At 49.3% G+C, this 12,674-nt stretch overlaps 8 protein-coding genes across 8 annotated transcripts; 2 read left to right on the top strand and 6 right to left on the bottom strand.

Annotated features, from left to right (window-relative positions):
- Window positions 1–599: 599 nt before the first annotated feature.
- On the bottom strand, window positions 600–1,028 carry PtrM4_007400 (uncharacterized protein; the record flags this gene model as incomplete). Its single annotated transcript, XM_001930730.2, has 2 exons — window positions 600–934; window positions 983–1,028. 2 exons carry the CDS (start codon window positions 1,026–1,028, stop codon window positions 600–602), a joined length of 381 nt encoding a protein of 126 aa, XP_001930765.2.
- Window positions 1,029–2,054: 1,026 nt separating this feature from the next.
- Window positions 2,055–2,612, bottom strand: PtrM4_007390 (uncharacterized protein; the record flags this gene model as incomplete). Its single annotated transcript, XM_001930729.1, has 1 exon — window positions 2,055–2,612. One exon carries the CDS (start codon window positions 2,610–2,612, stop codon window positions 2,055–2,057), a length of 558 nt encoding a protein of 185 aa, XP_001930764.1.
- A 2,724-nt stretch (window positions 2,613–5,336) lies between these two features.
- Window positions 5,337–6,130, top strand: PtrM4_007380 (uncharacterized protein; the record flags this gene model as incomplete). The annotated part of the gene is made up of 2 exons (XM_001930727.2): window positions 5,337–5,410; window positions 5,482–6,130. 2 exons carry the CDS (start codon window positions 5,337–5,339, stop codon window positions 6,128–6,130), a joined length of 723 nt encoding a protein of 240 aa, XP_001930762.2.
- A 737-nt stretch (window positions 6,131–6,867) lies between these two features.
- Window positions 6,868–8,072, bottom strand: PtrM4_007370 (uncharacterized protein; the record flags this gene model as incomplete). The annotated part of the gene is made up of 2 exons (XM_001930726.1): window positions 6,868–7,749; window positions 7,794–8,072. The coding sequence occupies 2 exons, from the start codon at window positions 8,070–8,072 to the stop codon at window positions 6,868–6,870; spliced, it is 1,161 nt and encodes a 386-aa protein (XP_001930761.1).
- Window positions 8,073–8,322: 250 nt separating this feature from the next.
- Window positions 8,323–8,901, top strand: PtrM4_007360 (uncharacterized protein; the record flags this gene model as incomplete). Its single annotated transcript, XM_001930725.1, has 1 exon — window positions 8,323–8,901. The coding sequence occupies one exon, from the start codon at window positions 8,323–8,325 to the stop codon at window positions 8,899–8,901; it is 579 nt and encodes a 192-aa protein (XP_001930760.1).
- A 327-nt stretch (window positions 8,902–9,228) lies between these two features.
- PtrM4_007350 (uncharacterized protein) lies at window positions 9,229–9,633 on the bottom strand (the record flags this gene model as incomplete). The annotated part of the gene is made up of 2 exons (XM_066102839.1): window positions 9,229–9,402; window positions 9,442–9,633. 2 exons carry the CDS (start codon window positions 9,631–9,633, stop codon window positions 9,229–9,231), a joined length of 366 nt encoding a protein of 121 aa, XP_065965041.1.
- A 522-nt stretch (window positions 9,634–10,155) lies between these two features.
- Window positions 10,156–10,380, bottom strand: PtrM4_007340 (uncharacterized protein; the record flags this gene model as incomplete). Its single annotated transcript, XM_066102838.1, has 1 exon — window positions 10,156–10,380. One exon carries the CDS (start codon window positions 10,378–10,380, stop codon window positions 10,156–10,158), a length of 225 nt encoding a protein of 74 aa, XP_065965040.1.
- A 689-nt stretch (window positions 10,381–11,069) lies between these two features.
- On the bottom strand, window positions 11,070–11,849 carry PtrM4_007330 (cross-pathway control protein 1; the record flags this gene model as incomplete). Its single annotated transcript, XM_001930724.1, has 1 exon — window positions 11,070–11,849. One exon carries the CDS (start codon window positions 11,847–11,849, stop codon window positions 11,070–11,072), a length of 780 nt encoding a protein of 259 aa, XP_001930759.1.
- Between the last annotated feature and the right edge of the window lie 825 nt (window positions 11,850–12,674).

Raw genomic sequence — 12,674 nt, 5'->3', positions numbered from 1 at the left:
TGCATGTAGGCGTGCGTGAGTGTGTTGCAATGAGTGGGGAGGGAAAGCGATGGCCGAGTGGTCTAAGGCGCTGCGTTTAGGTTCGTTCTAAACATCCTCCGCAGAAGGCTTTATATATCCCATGGATGCACTTCTGCAAAAAGACTGGTATAAGTTCTCGCAACCTATCTACGTCTACGGCATCAGCGGTCGGAACTAGTGAGATACAATCAAGTAGGTTACCATGTACCAAAGCAACACTGGTGGGTGTCTTGGACTCAGCCTGGCGAAGCTTTGACGAAATCTCGTGTGGTGGTTGATACGGTTCGAGACTTCGCTAGCATTCTTCAGTGGCATGACCGATAATGTCTTAGCGATCATGGTATAGGGAAGGTTGCAAATTCAATTCTCTGTCAGGGTCCACTGATCTAACCAAACTAGTCTACGAAGAAATCGTCAACCGATAGAAGCAGAATTTCAAAACTTTTGGTTCGCACTGTGGCCGTGCTATCTCGCATTGTCGAGCAGCTGCCACTTCCTTGGGATTCGCATGGTCATTGCCATATATCGTGCCACCTTGCTTCATCGCATCCTGTGGCATCTCCGTCTGCAGCATCATCTCAATCCTTCTCTGCCTCCATGTCCGCATCTTGTGTTGTAGTATCCGTATCGCCATTGGCCTGCTTGTTCCGAGTCTTGTTCCGAGCGATTATCTCACACATGTCTTTCACCATAGTGATATCGAGCATGCTGCGTCCCTCCGGAGACAGTCGAAGCTTCATCTGATCTACCAGTTGTTGCTCCTGTGTAGAGTTCAAATCTGACCAATTCAACGCCCACGCTCCGGGTTCCCACCTCACGTTTTCTTTTGGTGGCTTCATGTTGGCCATTATCGTCTCCCCTACGAAAATCTTTGGATCTAGGGAAGGGATACCCTGCTCACTCCCATCGCGGTCTGGACTGTGTTAATGTAACGTGGTTGATGGTTGGGTTTTATTCATACCTTGGTGCATGGTCTTTTCATGCTTCTCCATGGCATTCTTACACATGTTTTTGAGTTTTCTTGGGTATCTTCTTCATGAACTTGCTTGCTTGCTCGACGATGTCGCCACAGTCAAGTAAGGCTCTGAAACCACTTCGCCATGTGCGGATATTGTCTTCGTCTGTTAAGAGACACAGTCCCTTACGAGTGTCTTCGATGTCTTTGTTCTTGATCTGACCAATGAATTCCATCATTTCTGGCTTTCGTGTCGTAACACAGACTTGACATAAGGCCTTCACCATTTGCGGGAAGACCGGTACAGAAGCTCCTATGTGGTCGCTTTCATGGCGAGGCTTCTTGTTTCCTTGGGGTTGTTTATCGAAGTTGTCTGCGTGTCTCTTCATCTCGGAGGTTGGGGCTACCAAAGTTACCGAGTGTCCGAGTGTTGGTCTCCCAGAGAAAGTGATATAGCCAGGGAGTGGGTATTGATTAGCTTTCAAAGCAAGGTAAAGGTAGTCTCAACGTTTCTCACAAGAATCTTCAATATTTTCATGTTGATTACCTGGAGCCTCCACTGTAAACGGTACAAGCAGGTAAGAGAGGGCCTGCAAGCGGTATCCCGCACAAAGACTTGCAATATGGTTGGGATTTGACAGACTCATCGACTAAATCATGTTTATATATGCATGTGACGAAGCAGGAGAGGTCTATACAATTATATCTATGGCACCTAGCTTTGGCTGATTCGTGTATAGCTCGGTGGTGGACTTCATGTAAATTACGCCAAGCAGATCACGGCAATGAACTAGCCTCAATCCATAATCAGTAGGAATGTTTCTACTCATTTCTGCCTCCGGGACCATCTGCCTCACGATAATGGCGACATGGGTGCATACGAATGCTACGCATGACTATGGTTTTCGACGACTGCTTTGGTCCGTCGGCGGTTCCACGCGATGGTTCATCGCCTAGATATTCCTCCAAAATAACATTCTTCAGCCAAGCACCCAGCTCCCCACTTCTTGGGTAAGCCCTTCAATCCTCGCACTCGACTCTTTTCTTGCGCGGGCGCATGAACATCGTCAATCCTCTTCTATTCTGTGCCTCCTAAGGTGGTCCTGCCTTCTCCTTCCCATTTCTTTTCCAAATCGATCAGATCCCAGAACTTTTCTGTGTTACCATCAAGTACCGCAGTATACAACTCGTTTAACCATGTACTTATGATATACAAGGTGCCCTCTGTTCCTCCATCTGAATAGTGCCTCGCTTTTAGCTCATATATGATCGTTTTAGTACTGCGCGTGACATCTGTTTTCACACAGCGTGGTAGCACGCGTCGATACTGGGCGTCGAATGGGGGCGCTCGATGCTTTGTGCTCTGACCGTACATATCGCTCGTACATGCAGCGTAGTCGACGGACCAGATTGGCTTCATGCATCTGATGACATTGTATTCGGAGTCGTCTGGCGCAAACTCGCAGAAAAGGCTCCCTAGCCTCAAAGTTTCTTTGGCGTCGACAGAAAAATCGAAGGGAGTGTGGGCGGCTATGGGGCACAGGTGGAGTAGATCACCCCATATTGCCAATGGGAGCAAAGTTGTACTCTTGTCCAGGAAGAAGGCATCTGTTTCGCCAACAGTGTCGCGAGCCATGGTTTGCCCAATCCATTTGACGAAGTTAGTGATGGTAGAATCCCGGAAGGTTAGTAGATGAGTACCCAGATTCGCAACCTTCCGCATGGCAAGCCATAACCATCGATCGGTTGGACCTTGTAAGATTTTTTTTCTTGCAGTCCCTATGTAACTTCATGGTTTCTAGGGGCATCGACATGGCGCGTATCATGATCCCGACATGTGCTCGGTCATCTCCATGAATGATATCCACGAATGGTGCGACTGACGTGTGGAGGCTGTCCGATAATGCCTGTACACTGTTTTCAAAGGCCAAGCTCTCTTCATCTGTCCTCCCCCCCCCGAGCTCACCGCGTATTCTGACCTGACTCACTAATTGTGGAACTCGTTTAAGATCCCGGTGAACGAGATCCATTTCCGCAAAGGTAGCTGGAGTGGGATTCATTAGATGTACCTCGCAGAGCACCTTTAATTGTTAGATCGTACTAATTAATAGTGGTGATCAAAACGTACTTTGCTTATGTCCCAGAGATCTACCGTCACAGTTTCATAGTCCAAACGTATGGCCTTTTCGAAGAAAGTCACCTCTGACTTCTCCACGGATTCTGAGTTGCTATCCACATACAGAGGGTTGTTGACCACAGACTCCGCAACAATCAATCGATTGACATGATTGATTCCTATATAGGTTAAAGAATTACTTCATTAGGCAGCCTTTAACCTAGATAGGAATCAATCATGCCGATCCGATTGATTGTTGCGGAGTCTGGTTGACCATGTCCCGATAGTGAAATACCAATAACCTGCCTGTCTTGGTCTGGGCGGGTTTGAAGTCCTCAACCGGTATTGCCTTGACTGCCAACGCACGGAATTCGTGACCAAAATACTGCCAATGTGTATATGGGTCCTGTGAAAAGTGTAACGGTTTGGGCCTTGCCAAGACCGACTTGGGTGAGAGTTGGGTACGGCTATCGCTACCACACTTTTTCATCACACACACTTATATAGCTGCAGTTTCTCCATAGCTATACAATGCAACGCAGTCCTCCTCCTCTCCTCACACCGTTACAAAAAGGTACGCTTTTTGGCGGATTCATTCAAGGACTGTACTGCCATTCTGGCATGATTGATGACTTCTGTAATGGTCGTATCGTTGAATCTCTCTTTATATGGCTCTCCCATCACTTTTGCGAGGATAGTGGTATCTTTTTCGTTCCCACTAATATAGGCAATTGTCGGATCGTGAGTATCGGTAGAGACGTCGGCTGCTTGACACTTCGGCCCGACTTCGGCCCATCTTGCGCAGAGCTTAGGTATACCTTCGTAGCAGCTATGTTCGTAGACAATCAATCACAACCACCGAACAGAATGCATTCCTAGTTATCGTTATTTCCCTTTACGCACTTAGTGCAAAGCCAACCAACAGCAATGGTGTTTTCTAGTAAGGACACCTATCTTATCTGCGCGTATTGTAGACAATCCTGTTGACTTGACGAACTTGTGGAATAGACCGAGAACTCCCCCAAAAGTCGTTAAGCGTCAAGAACCCCTACCAGAAGCTGTCGGTGTTGTCTATTCACGACAAAATCGGACTTGGCGGCTGACATAGACATAGCTTAGGGTAGTTCTGAGATGCGCTTGAGATTGAAGAAGGGGCACGTTTAGGCGGGCGACGTGGAAGTATTAGAATAAATTCGATCAGTCATGACAGTGCAGACTCTTGCAGATATGCCGTGGTGAGTGCTCGAGGCGAGAAGTAAAGAGGGCGAGTAACATCAAATGCGCACAGGCGTCAGGGTCACCTTGAGTTGGAAAGTCCCATTCCCCTTTCGTGTTCGATTGGTGTCGAGAGAGAGCATGAATGAGTTCACATCTGGAAAAGACTAAAGCATATCGATATGGATGGCGTCGACTAGAGTCAAATCAGCACTACAATCAAGTTGTCTTTACAAGAGCCTGAATGCCTTCGAACTATTTTTACGCAGCAGGTGAAACCTAATTATGCACTGAAGCCATACAAGCTACATCATCGCATTTGGTTGACCTAGAATCCTACAGAGGGCCGCAGCGCGTGTTCACAATTATTGACTTCGTGTTCCTGAGGGAATAAAAGATACCTAGGTAGGCAAGCGATGGCCTAATGATTTCCGTGTGCCTTCAGGACCCGGGTGCCCACACTCTCTCATCTTCAGGGCAGCGGTGTGGCGATTGCCTATTAAGGAAAGACTCGAGGTGAGTGAGACTTCCCAACTCACCTCAATGCCTGCGTCCGTGCGCGCTTGTCGATCTGGTCGGCCATACCCGTCAGTCGCTCTTTCTCTTCTTATAACACGCACCACCCACTAAGACGGTATCTGCCTTGGTCTTTCATACACAAGTTCATGCTCGAGACTTTCTTGTTCTGTATTCTCCACGCTACCTTATCGCGCGCAGCGACGCGCCGTACTTCTCTTGCCGTCAGCTGTATCGGTCTGCTCATACGAAAACTTCCCCTTACCTTTAGGGGTACAAGATGCCCCCTCAAGTTGAGCAGCGCACTGCGAGCCTTCTTTAAAGCGAACCATCATGCGAAGCTGACGGATTGCTCCGCACCGTCACAAACGGACATTAAATGTCCATGGGGGACATATAATGGGTGTAAAGTCGTATGTGCCAACGGCACTGCCATGGCCAACCATGCAAGAAGCCACAAGGACGACCTTCGGAGCCCATATCAATGCCGGGTAGCAGGATGAAATGTCCGCCATGCCTGTCTATACCAGCTGGCAGGGCATGAGGAGAGGTGTAAAGCCAAACCGCCGGGCGAGCGACAGACGTCAGTGAGAATCGAGATCACGGCGGCAGCCAAGGACGAGATGCCACCCAACATCATCATCATCATCAATCGTAGCTCAGAGAAGCGGCCACAGGCCTGGAAGGCAGGTACAGAAAGCTTTGAAACTGGCCTGCCGATAATTGGGCAGCAAGTGCTCAACCACTACGTCGCCTGGAGTAAGGACGAGAGCAAGTCCGCTGTCCTGCATTCTTGCTACGACTGTCCAACTCGGTATCTACCAGCACCCGCTATTGATAATAGCTTTCTGGGAAACTCAGCGGGAGAGAAGTCCGACATCCACAGAGCTTTTGAGTTTACGAAAGCCATTGTCAATGATATTGAGTCAGCCAATCAGGCAGGACTGCGTCCGACAGTAGTGTCGGTGGGTCTGGACGGCTGGGCCTGCGATCTGCGGATGTTGAAGCCGTGGCTTCAACAAAATGGCCTACACTTCGACCTCGTGTTACGCCTCAATGGCTTATACTATGGGATGAGCGAGAAGTTCGTTGAAGAAGACCACAACGTGTATTGGGTTCGGCACGACATCGGCGACATCCAAAAGACCTGCAGTCTTGAGCCGACTGCCTGGAACGGCCATGATGAAAAGTCGAGAGAACTCATTACGGTCTGGAAGACCCTCCAAGATGGGAAAGACCTGTCGTTTGGAGTGAAGACCGGCAGAAATGCCGTCAATCTTACCGCGTCGCTTCCTTCGGTCATTTGACCTCCGTGTCGCCATATTTTCTATTCCATCCTACTCACCATGTCGTATTTCTTTTCTTCTTTGTCATACCAAAAGCTTATGTGTTATGTATTGTCTTCCTAATTCTCATTTAGATAGCATCAAGGTCGCATCTTAGACCTTCTCCTTACCTGTAATATATCCGCGTAGTTTGATTTTTTACCCTCAAATATAGTTGTATCGATTCTCCACTCTGAATTTCGAAGGTGGTGAATGAATAAAGCCGTGAGGTCACCAGTGTTGAGATTTATTATTGAGTAGGTGTGCATCTTCCCTCACATCCATACCCACTAAGTCACCGACCATATCCTCTTCCTTCTGTACCTACAGTAGGCCGGGCATCTCAAGCTGTTACTTCTATGTATAACGCGTATACCGCTCAACTTCAGTGTCTACCCATCTTTGACACATAAAGCTGTCATGATTAGTATTACGGGCACTATAATGCCCACATAGGCTATGAGAGCAGCATCCTTTTGCGCACTTGCCACGGAAGCAATAAAATACGGACATATAATCACATCAAAGACCACTAACAGACTTAACACGGGGCGTTGTATACGAATGGAGCATAATCAATTTGTATTCAGATCGTACTTGGTGCTTGGATATGAGCTAGATTATCTCTCGATATGGTATACAAGTATGCCACTCGGTAGTGCGCATATATGCCTCGACGTTGATAGACCGCACTACGGCAGGCTGCGCATCGTGTCTCATCACCATAGTCTGGGGGGCTCCAAAGGAGCAATGAACCTCACGGTGACAGCAAACAAGCGAAAAGGCGCTACCCCGCTGAACGGATCCTTGACGACATCGTAGACTAGACAAACGTTGCCGTGAGTGTTGGAGACATCCGGTCCTCGGAAGATGAGGGTGAAGGGACCCGGAAGTGGTTCACAATAGACGCCATTCGGAAGCTGGAACCAGTGCGACTTTGCTAGAGCTGGCTCAACGTAACGCATCTGGGCCGCAACGATGCCAAGGATGCTACCGGCTTCAAGTGACATTGCAGTCGTCAGGATCTGCTCGCCGTTGACGTCCATAGGGTGAAGCACGTGGTAGTGCATGGGTCTCGTGTATATGTTATGGACGCTCAGTATCTCCTCGTCGCTAATAGTGTCAAAACACATGGGTTTCACGATACTCCACGCGTATGCTCGTGCCTCCAAGAACGATGGCCAATGCGATCCGCAGATAGTAAACCACTGACTATCCGAACCTGGGAACTTCTTGCGTTGGAAGTAAGCCCTCATAGCTGCCTGGATATCACCAGCAGTGGATACGAAAGGAAAGTGGCGGAGATCCTCTAGATAGCGACCGAAAAGAGCTACTATACGTTCGCGCGTCTGTCTTCCGGAAACCGTCTCGTTCCTCAAGCGCCAGTTCATAGAGGCGTCCCGGAATAGGTAGATCAAGTTGTAGCCATCTTGCCGAAGGTTCTGCAGGATTCTCAAGAAGTTCCGACAAGCCGAGGCGGACGAGATCCCTGCTTGAAGAGGCTTGTATTTCTTGACGAGGATGTTTTCGATCTCTTTTGCGGTAGGCTTTTGGATGCCCTTGTCGGAAAGCGCTTCCTTCAGGGTCTCATAGCCAAATGCCTGATAGTAGCGTCGCAGCAACTTGAGCTTTTTTTGTGCAGTACTAGTTCCTCGAACTGTATGCGAATCTGTCCCAGGTCCTTTGTCACTGCTTGGAGTGCGACAATGCCTAGCGTGGGAAATTCTAGGCTACCTCCAGATCCCAGATAGCTGATAGCCGTCTTTGCAGTTGCTTCCACCGCACCCAGGTCACCTTTCTGTAGCGAGTGCTTGTCTGCGGTCGAATTCATGAACTGTATCTTTGTGTCTTTCTTCGTTTTCCGGTTGAAGTCGACGCTCTCTTCGAGGGTATCTTTGACATTGTGTAGCTCGATGCGCTCCATGATAGCGTGAACACCGATGTTGCTGTGGACTTTTGACAGGACTGAAGTAAAATTAAAAGTGAGTGAGTATCAACAGGCATGAAGGCGGGTTGACTGAGAGGCGCGCTCCCAATGAAGTTAGTGCCAGATGCCTACCTAGGTAAGTACCCTAGGGATGCTTGTGTACAAACTTTCCAATTACCTGCGCTAACCGCCTAGGGGCAGCACCTGCAAATACTTGCCCATTACATCACGGCCTCTCCTTTCGAAAATGGCGTTGAACAGAGCAGTCGCAGATGCAGACACAAGCACAAACCCGGAAGAACGCAATACACTCGCTCCAGGAACGGAATTCTGGCCACTTGGTTACCGCTCGTCAAACCCAAACCCAATTCAAGCGTCCAAGCCATTTGTGCCATACGTCTATGTGCCATGGACGCCACCTGCTGTGGTCCCCAGGGAAACCCACGAGATGCAGTTGCCCCAGAAAGATTGGCACCAGTTCCTCCAGATCATATACGCCATCAACACAGTCCCCGATAGCATCATGGAGTTGATTCAAAGGGTCTTGCCAGCTACTTCAGCAATCATCAAAGACTCGGTCATCACCTTGGATGTGACGCCCGACGACGAAAAGACACTGAGGGAGACTATGGCGCACTATCAATCTCTCCTGGGCATCCCACTCGACGTGCCCAACCGAGAAGTCGAAAGGATCGTCGAGGAATGCATGGTTTCTACATCGAGCCAGCTTGCGTCGTTGTCCAAAGAGGATCTCCGGTTGTTGGTGCACAAAATGCTCGCTATAGTACCCGCTCCAGAGGAAGACGACTCGACATACCTATCTTGAAGAAGGAATTACAGAGTTATATTGAAGTAACAACGGGCAGAAAGCATGAACAGGTTAGGTTGGGAGTGATAGGAGGAAGCAATGTTTCCATCTCTCGACGATAGCCCGGGTATTACCCTGCAGAATCCAAAACTGAGATCGAATTGAAATTTTCGTGTCTACAAAGACCAATACATTGTGCCGCCTGTATAGCGCAAGCCACAAATGCACCTAGACATATTTAGCATCTCCTATGAATGAAAGACTGCTTAAGTTTTGCGCACTCCTTTTCTGAACCAGGCGAGCTCATCCCAACCTCACTATCTTCCAACTACCAAGACTTCCTTATCAATTCACGTGCATCCTCTCACATCCATCATCCCGCAGCGGCTTGCTCGAAGATATAGACAGCCTCTCCATCGCAAGTTTGGCCGTGTACTCGTCGACCATCAGTTTAATATCGCGGTACTGTTTGCTGTTTGCGCCAAACGTTGCCAGCACATTGCGAAGGGAAGACTGAAGCTATGTCTCGTTAGTATCTTGTCCGAGATTTCTTCATACAAAGCTCTCTGCAGTGCCAGGTGATGGAGGGATGTATATACGTAGGCCTTTGCGGCATTTTAAGACAGATGTGATGTTGATGTTGTCGCGAAGGCCTGGAGACTTCGAGATACTGAGCTCCAGGGTGCTTGCTACCTGGTAATATGGATGGCTGCTTACGGATAGTAGAAGGTCGTCGGGTTGTGATGGCATAGCTGTAATGTAGGACTGATAGGTGTTTGTATTGCTCTATGAATCGACCTTATATACGTTTGCGTAGCTTTAGAGGGGGTTGACGCTTCCAGCTTTATCGCGATAGTTCCGTAGGTAGACCGTAGGAAAAACTGGTAGTGTGCAGGTATAGCGAGATTCCAGGAATAAAGTGAAGCCCCAAGAACAAAAGATTAACCACAGAATAAATTTAACAACTGGAGAGCTTCCTCCTTCACAGACACTTCGCTGTATAATATCAACACTCCCTGTACGTTGCATCTATTGTTTAAAAACAACGCGCATGTGCTTGCCCCGCTGTGGCGGGGCACTCGCTAATTCCCTTCGCCCCACCACGAAGCAAAAAGAAAATACCTCAATTTCCAGCAAAGGGCAAAAAAAGAAATCGGGCTATTAAAGCGTTGAACAGAGTGGGATTCGACTGTGTGGATATTAGTATTGTGATTGAAATTCGCCAGGATTGAGTAAACTTACACCCACGCCCGTGAAGACTGCGGAGGATGTTTAGAACGAACCTAAACGCAGCGCCTTAGACCACTCGGCCATCTGTCCATTGATTGCTTTATAGAAGTAATTAACAATAGTAGTGTATATATAGAGTAGCACTATGATATTTAGAAAGTCGGAGGGAAGTGGCAGAACCGCTGGGTATTCGGTGAACCTTGGTTCAGACGCCCCACCCATAGCGGGACCAGCGATCGTTACTGCAAGAATCACATGCGCATACATATGCACAGCATTTCCAACAATTTGCACATGCGCTAGAACACGTTGGCTAGCTCGAATCTGCAGATACAGGGAGCGGGCTCTCAATTTGCCTCACAGCGCAGGCCTTTCCCAGCGTTGAGCCAACACCAACAGCACAGCTTCAGGCGAGTAGCATCCAACATCAACAATATCATGTAAGGGTGGCCGGGAGTATTTGTTATCTAGAGGGGCCTGCGCGTCATTGCAATAATGAATGATTGGTCTCAGGTCGACATGACCAACAACGTATGACTCACAAGGGGGGGTCGTTACCAGTCATATGCATCAAACACTCACGGGTGGCAAAAATGAGTCACGAAAAACGTCACAGTCATTGCAAGGGAGTCATGGATGAACAGATATATATAAGGAGACTATCTCGGAGGCTTCAGCACGAAAGCGCTCACCAAACTCAACGGAAAAGGCCTTGACAGCGTATTAACAAATACACCAGGCGGAGTCAATCTAAAACCACAACGGGAGACTACACACCGGCGATAAAGATAACAAAGGTAAAAGCGCCTAAACACCATCCGTCGAGCGACAAGAAGGCGGGCGAACGAAAAGGAATACCGCAAAGAACAACAAGAAAAGGATTTTTTGCCAAAAGGCAAGGCTGATTTCTTCACCAGCTCCATGAACCGGTAACCATATGAGAGAGACGAAGACATTCATTGTCCGCTGTATCCATGAGCCAAAGCAATGCTCTTCCACTTTTCGACCTCAGCCTCGAGCTCAGAGTTGCGCTGCTCGAGAGTGCTGACGTGGTCAAACTTCCTTTGTCGCGACTCACGGGCGGCAAGAGTGTTGCGCGCTCGCTTCAGGGCAATCTTGTCGGAAGGGTCGACCGTGATGTTTGGTAGAGGGCCCTTTCGCCGACGAGACTTGCTGATGCCGTTTGTCGCAGGTGAGTTGGTGACAGATGACTTCCTTCGAGAGTGTGCATCCAAAACAAGAGGAGAGCCGATGCTGGAGGAACCAGATCGCTCCATCGACTGGCTGCTGACGGTGCGCTCCATAGACATGGAGATGGCGGGCGCGTAGACGGTGTCAGCAACCTTGGTCTCCTGCTCAGGGAACAAGGAGAACCAGTCGCTCGTGTCGGAGATGACGGCGTCACCGTTGAACATGGGCGAGCACTCGAAGGGGTCTTGAATAAAGGGAGAGTCACCAATATCGGGGGAAGTCAAGTTTGTAAACGCCGTAGATGGTGGCGCAGACCCAAAGCCATCACTGAAGATGTCCTTGGGGGACACGGTGCGCGAAGACGCGGCGGCAACAGAAGGATCGTTGATGGCCGTGAATGCGGACGCATGATCCATTGAATAGGCTCCGTTGTTGAAGTTGGACATCAGGCTCGCGCCCGAGTCGAAGGAGTTGTTGCTGTTCAAGTCTGCGGGGAACGTGAGCTCGCGACTGGGATATCGGAAAGCGCGCACCGTACCTGCCATGTTTGTGACGTTGTGCAGTTGAGGAATGTTGTTGCTAGAGCTGGAAAACAGTGGAACCGGAGGACGTTGGAGTAACCGTGGCTGCTTGAATTCTGTGGTAGATGACGGGGCAGAATTTGCGTAAAAGTGCTGGCCGTTGTTAAACGTATGCCCAGGCTGAGGAGCGCTCGGTGCTTGCAGAGGCCGCTGAGAGACCTGAGCTGGTTGATCGTAGAGCACAAAGTCGGCCTGACGATGGGCGAAAGTGGTTTGACTCGTATTCTGTGGTTGCCGAGAGGCGTGAGGAGCTGGTGAAGAAAGCCATGATGACTGTTGGGAAGCCGTGATGGACGACGTAAAGTCGAACGGGAGGGGAGACGGCGAACTGAAGCTGCGCAAGGCTAGACTTGAGTTCAGAGGTTCCAAAAAGGAAGGCTCTGAGGTTGATGATTGAGTGGGGAAGTTGGGAATATTGGGGGTATCCAAGATGTCAGCTGTGAGCGGACGGCGAGAGGCGGGGGAAGCTAAAAGGCAGCCATTGTTCGTGGCTGTCTTGTATGCTGTTTGTGGTGTGGTGTTGTGTTGATGTGAGATGAGTAGGAAGGAGAAATTCAGGCAGCGGGCGAAGTGGGGGGTTAAAAGTAATCCGAAGCGAGAGACGGCGGATGGAAAGGCCGACCGACCTGTGACTCACAAATCGTGCAGCAGCGCCAGTGCACGTCAGCCAATAGCTGCCACCCACCGCGCCCTTGTCCATCAGCCCTAAGCCTACATTGGGCGAAACAAAGCATCCTCTTCGTCCCCATGATATTGCCAATGGCCTTGACATGGTCACGACCCTTTGAC

This window comes from Pyrenophora tritici-repentis, chromosome 1, assembly GCF_003171515.1.
Source record: "Pyrenophora tritici-repentis strain M4 chromosome 1, whole genome shotgun sequence".
In the NCBI taxonomy this organism is placed as follows: domain Eukaryota; kingdom Fungi; phylum Ascomycota; class Dothideomycetes; order Pleosporales; family Pleosporaceae; genus Pyrenophora; species Pyrenophora tritici-repentis.
The sequence above is the reverse complement of the archived record's forward strand: the minus strand, read 5'-3'. Positions and strand labels throughout refer to the sequence as shown.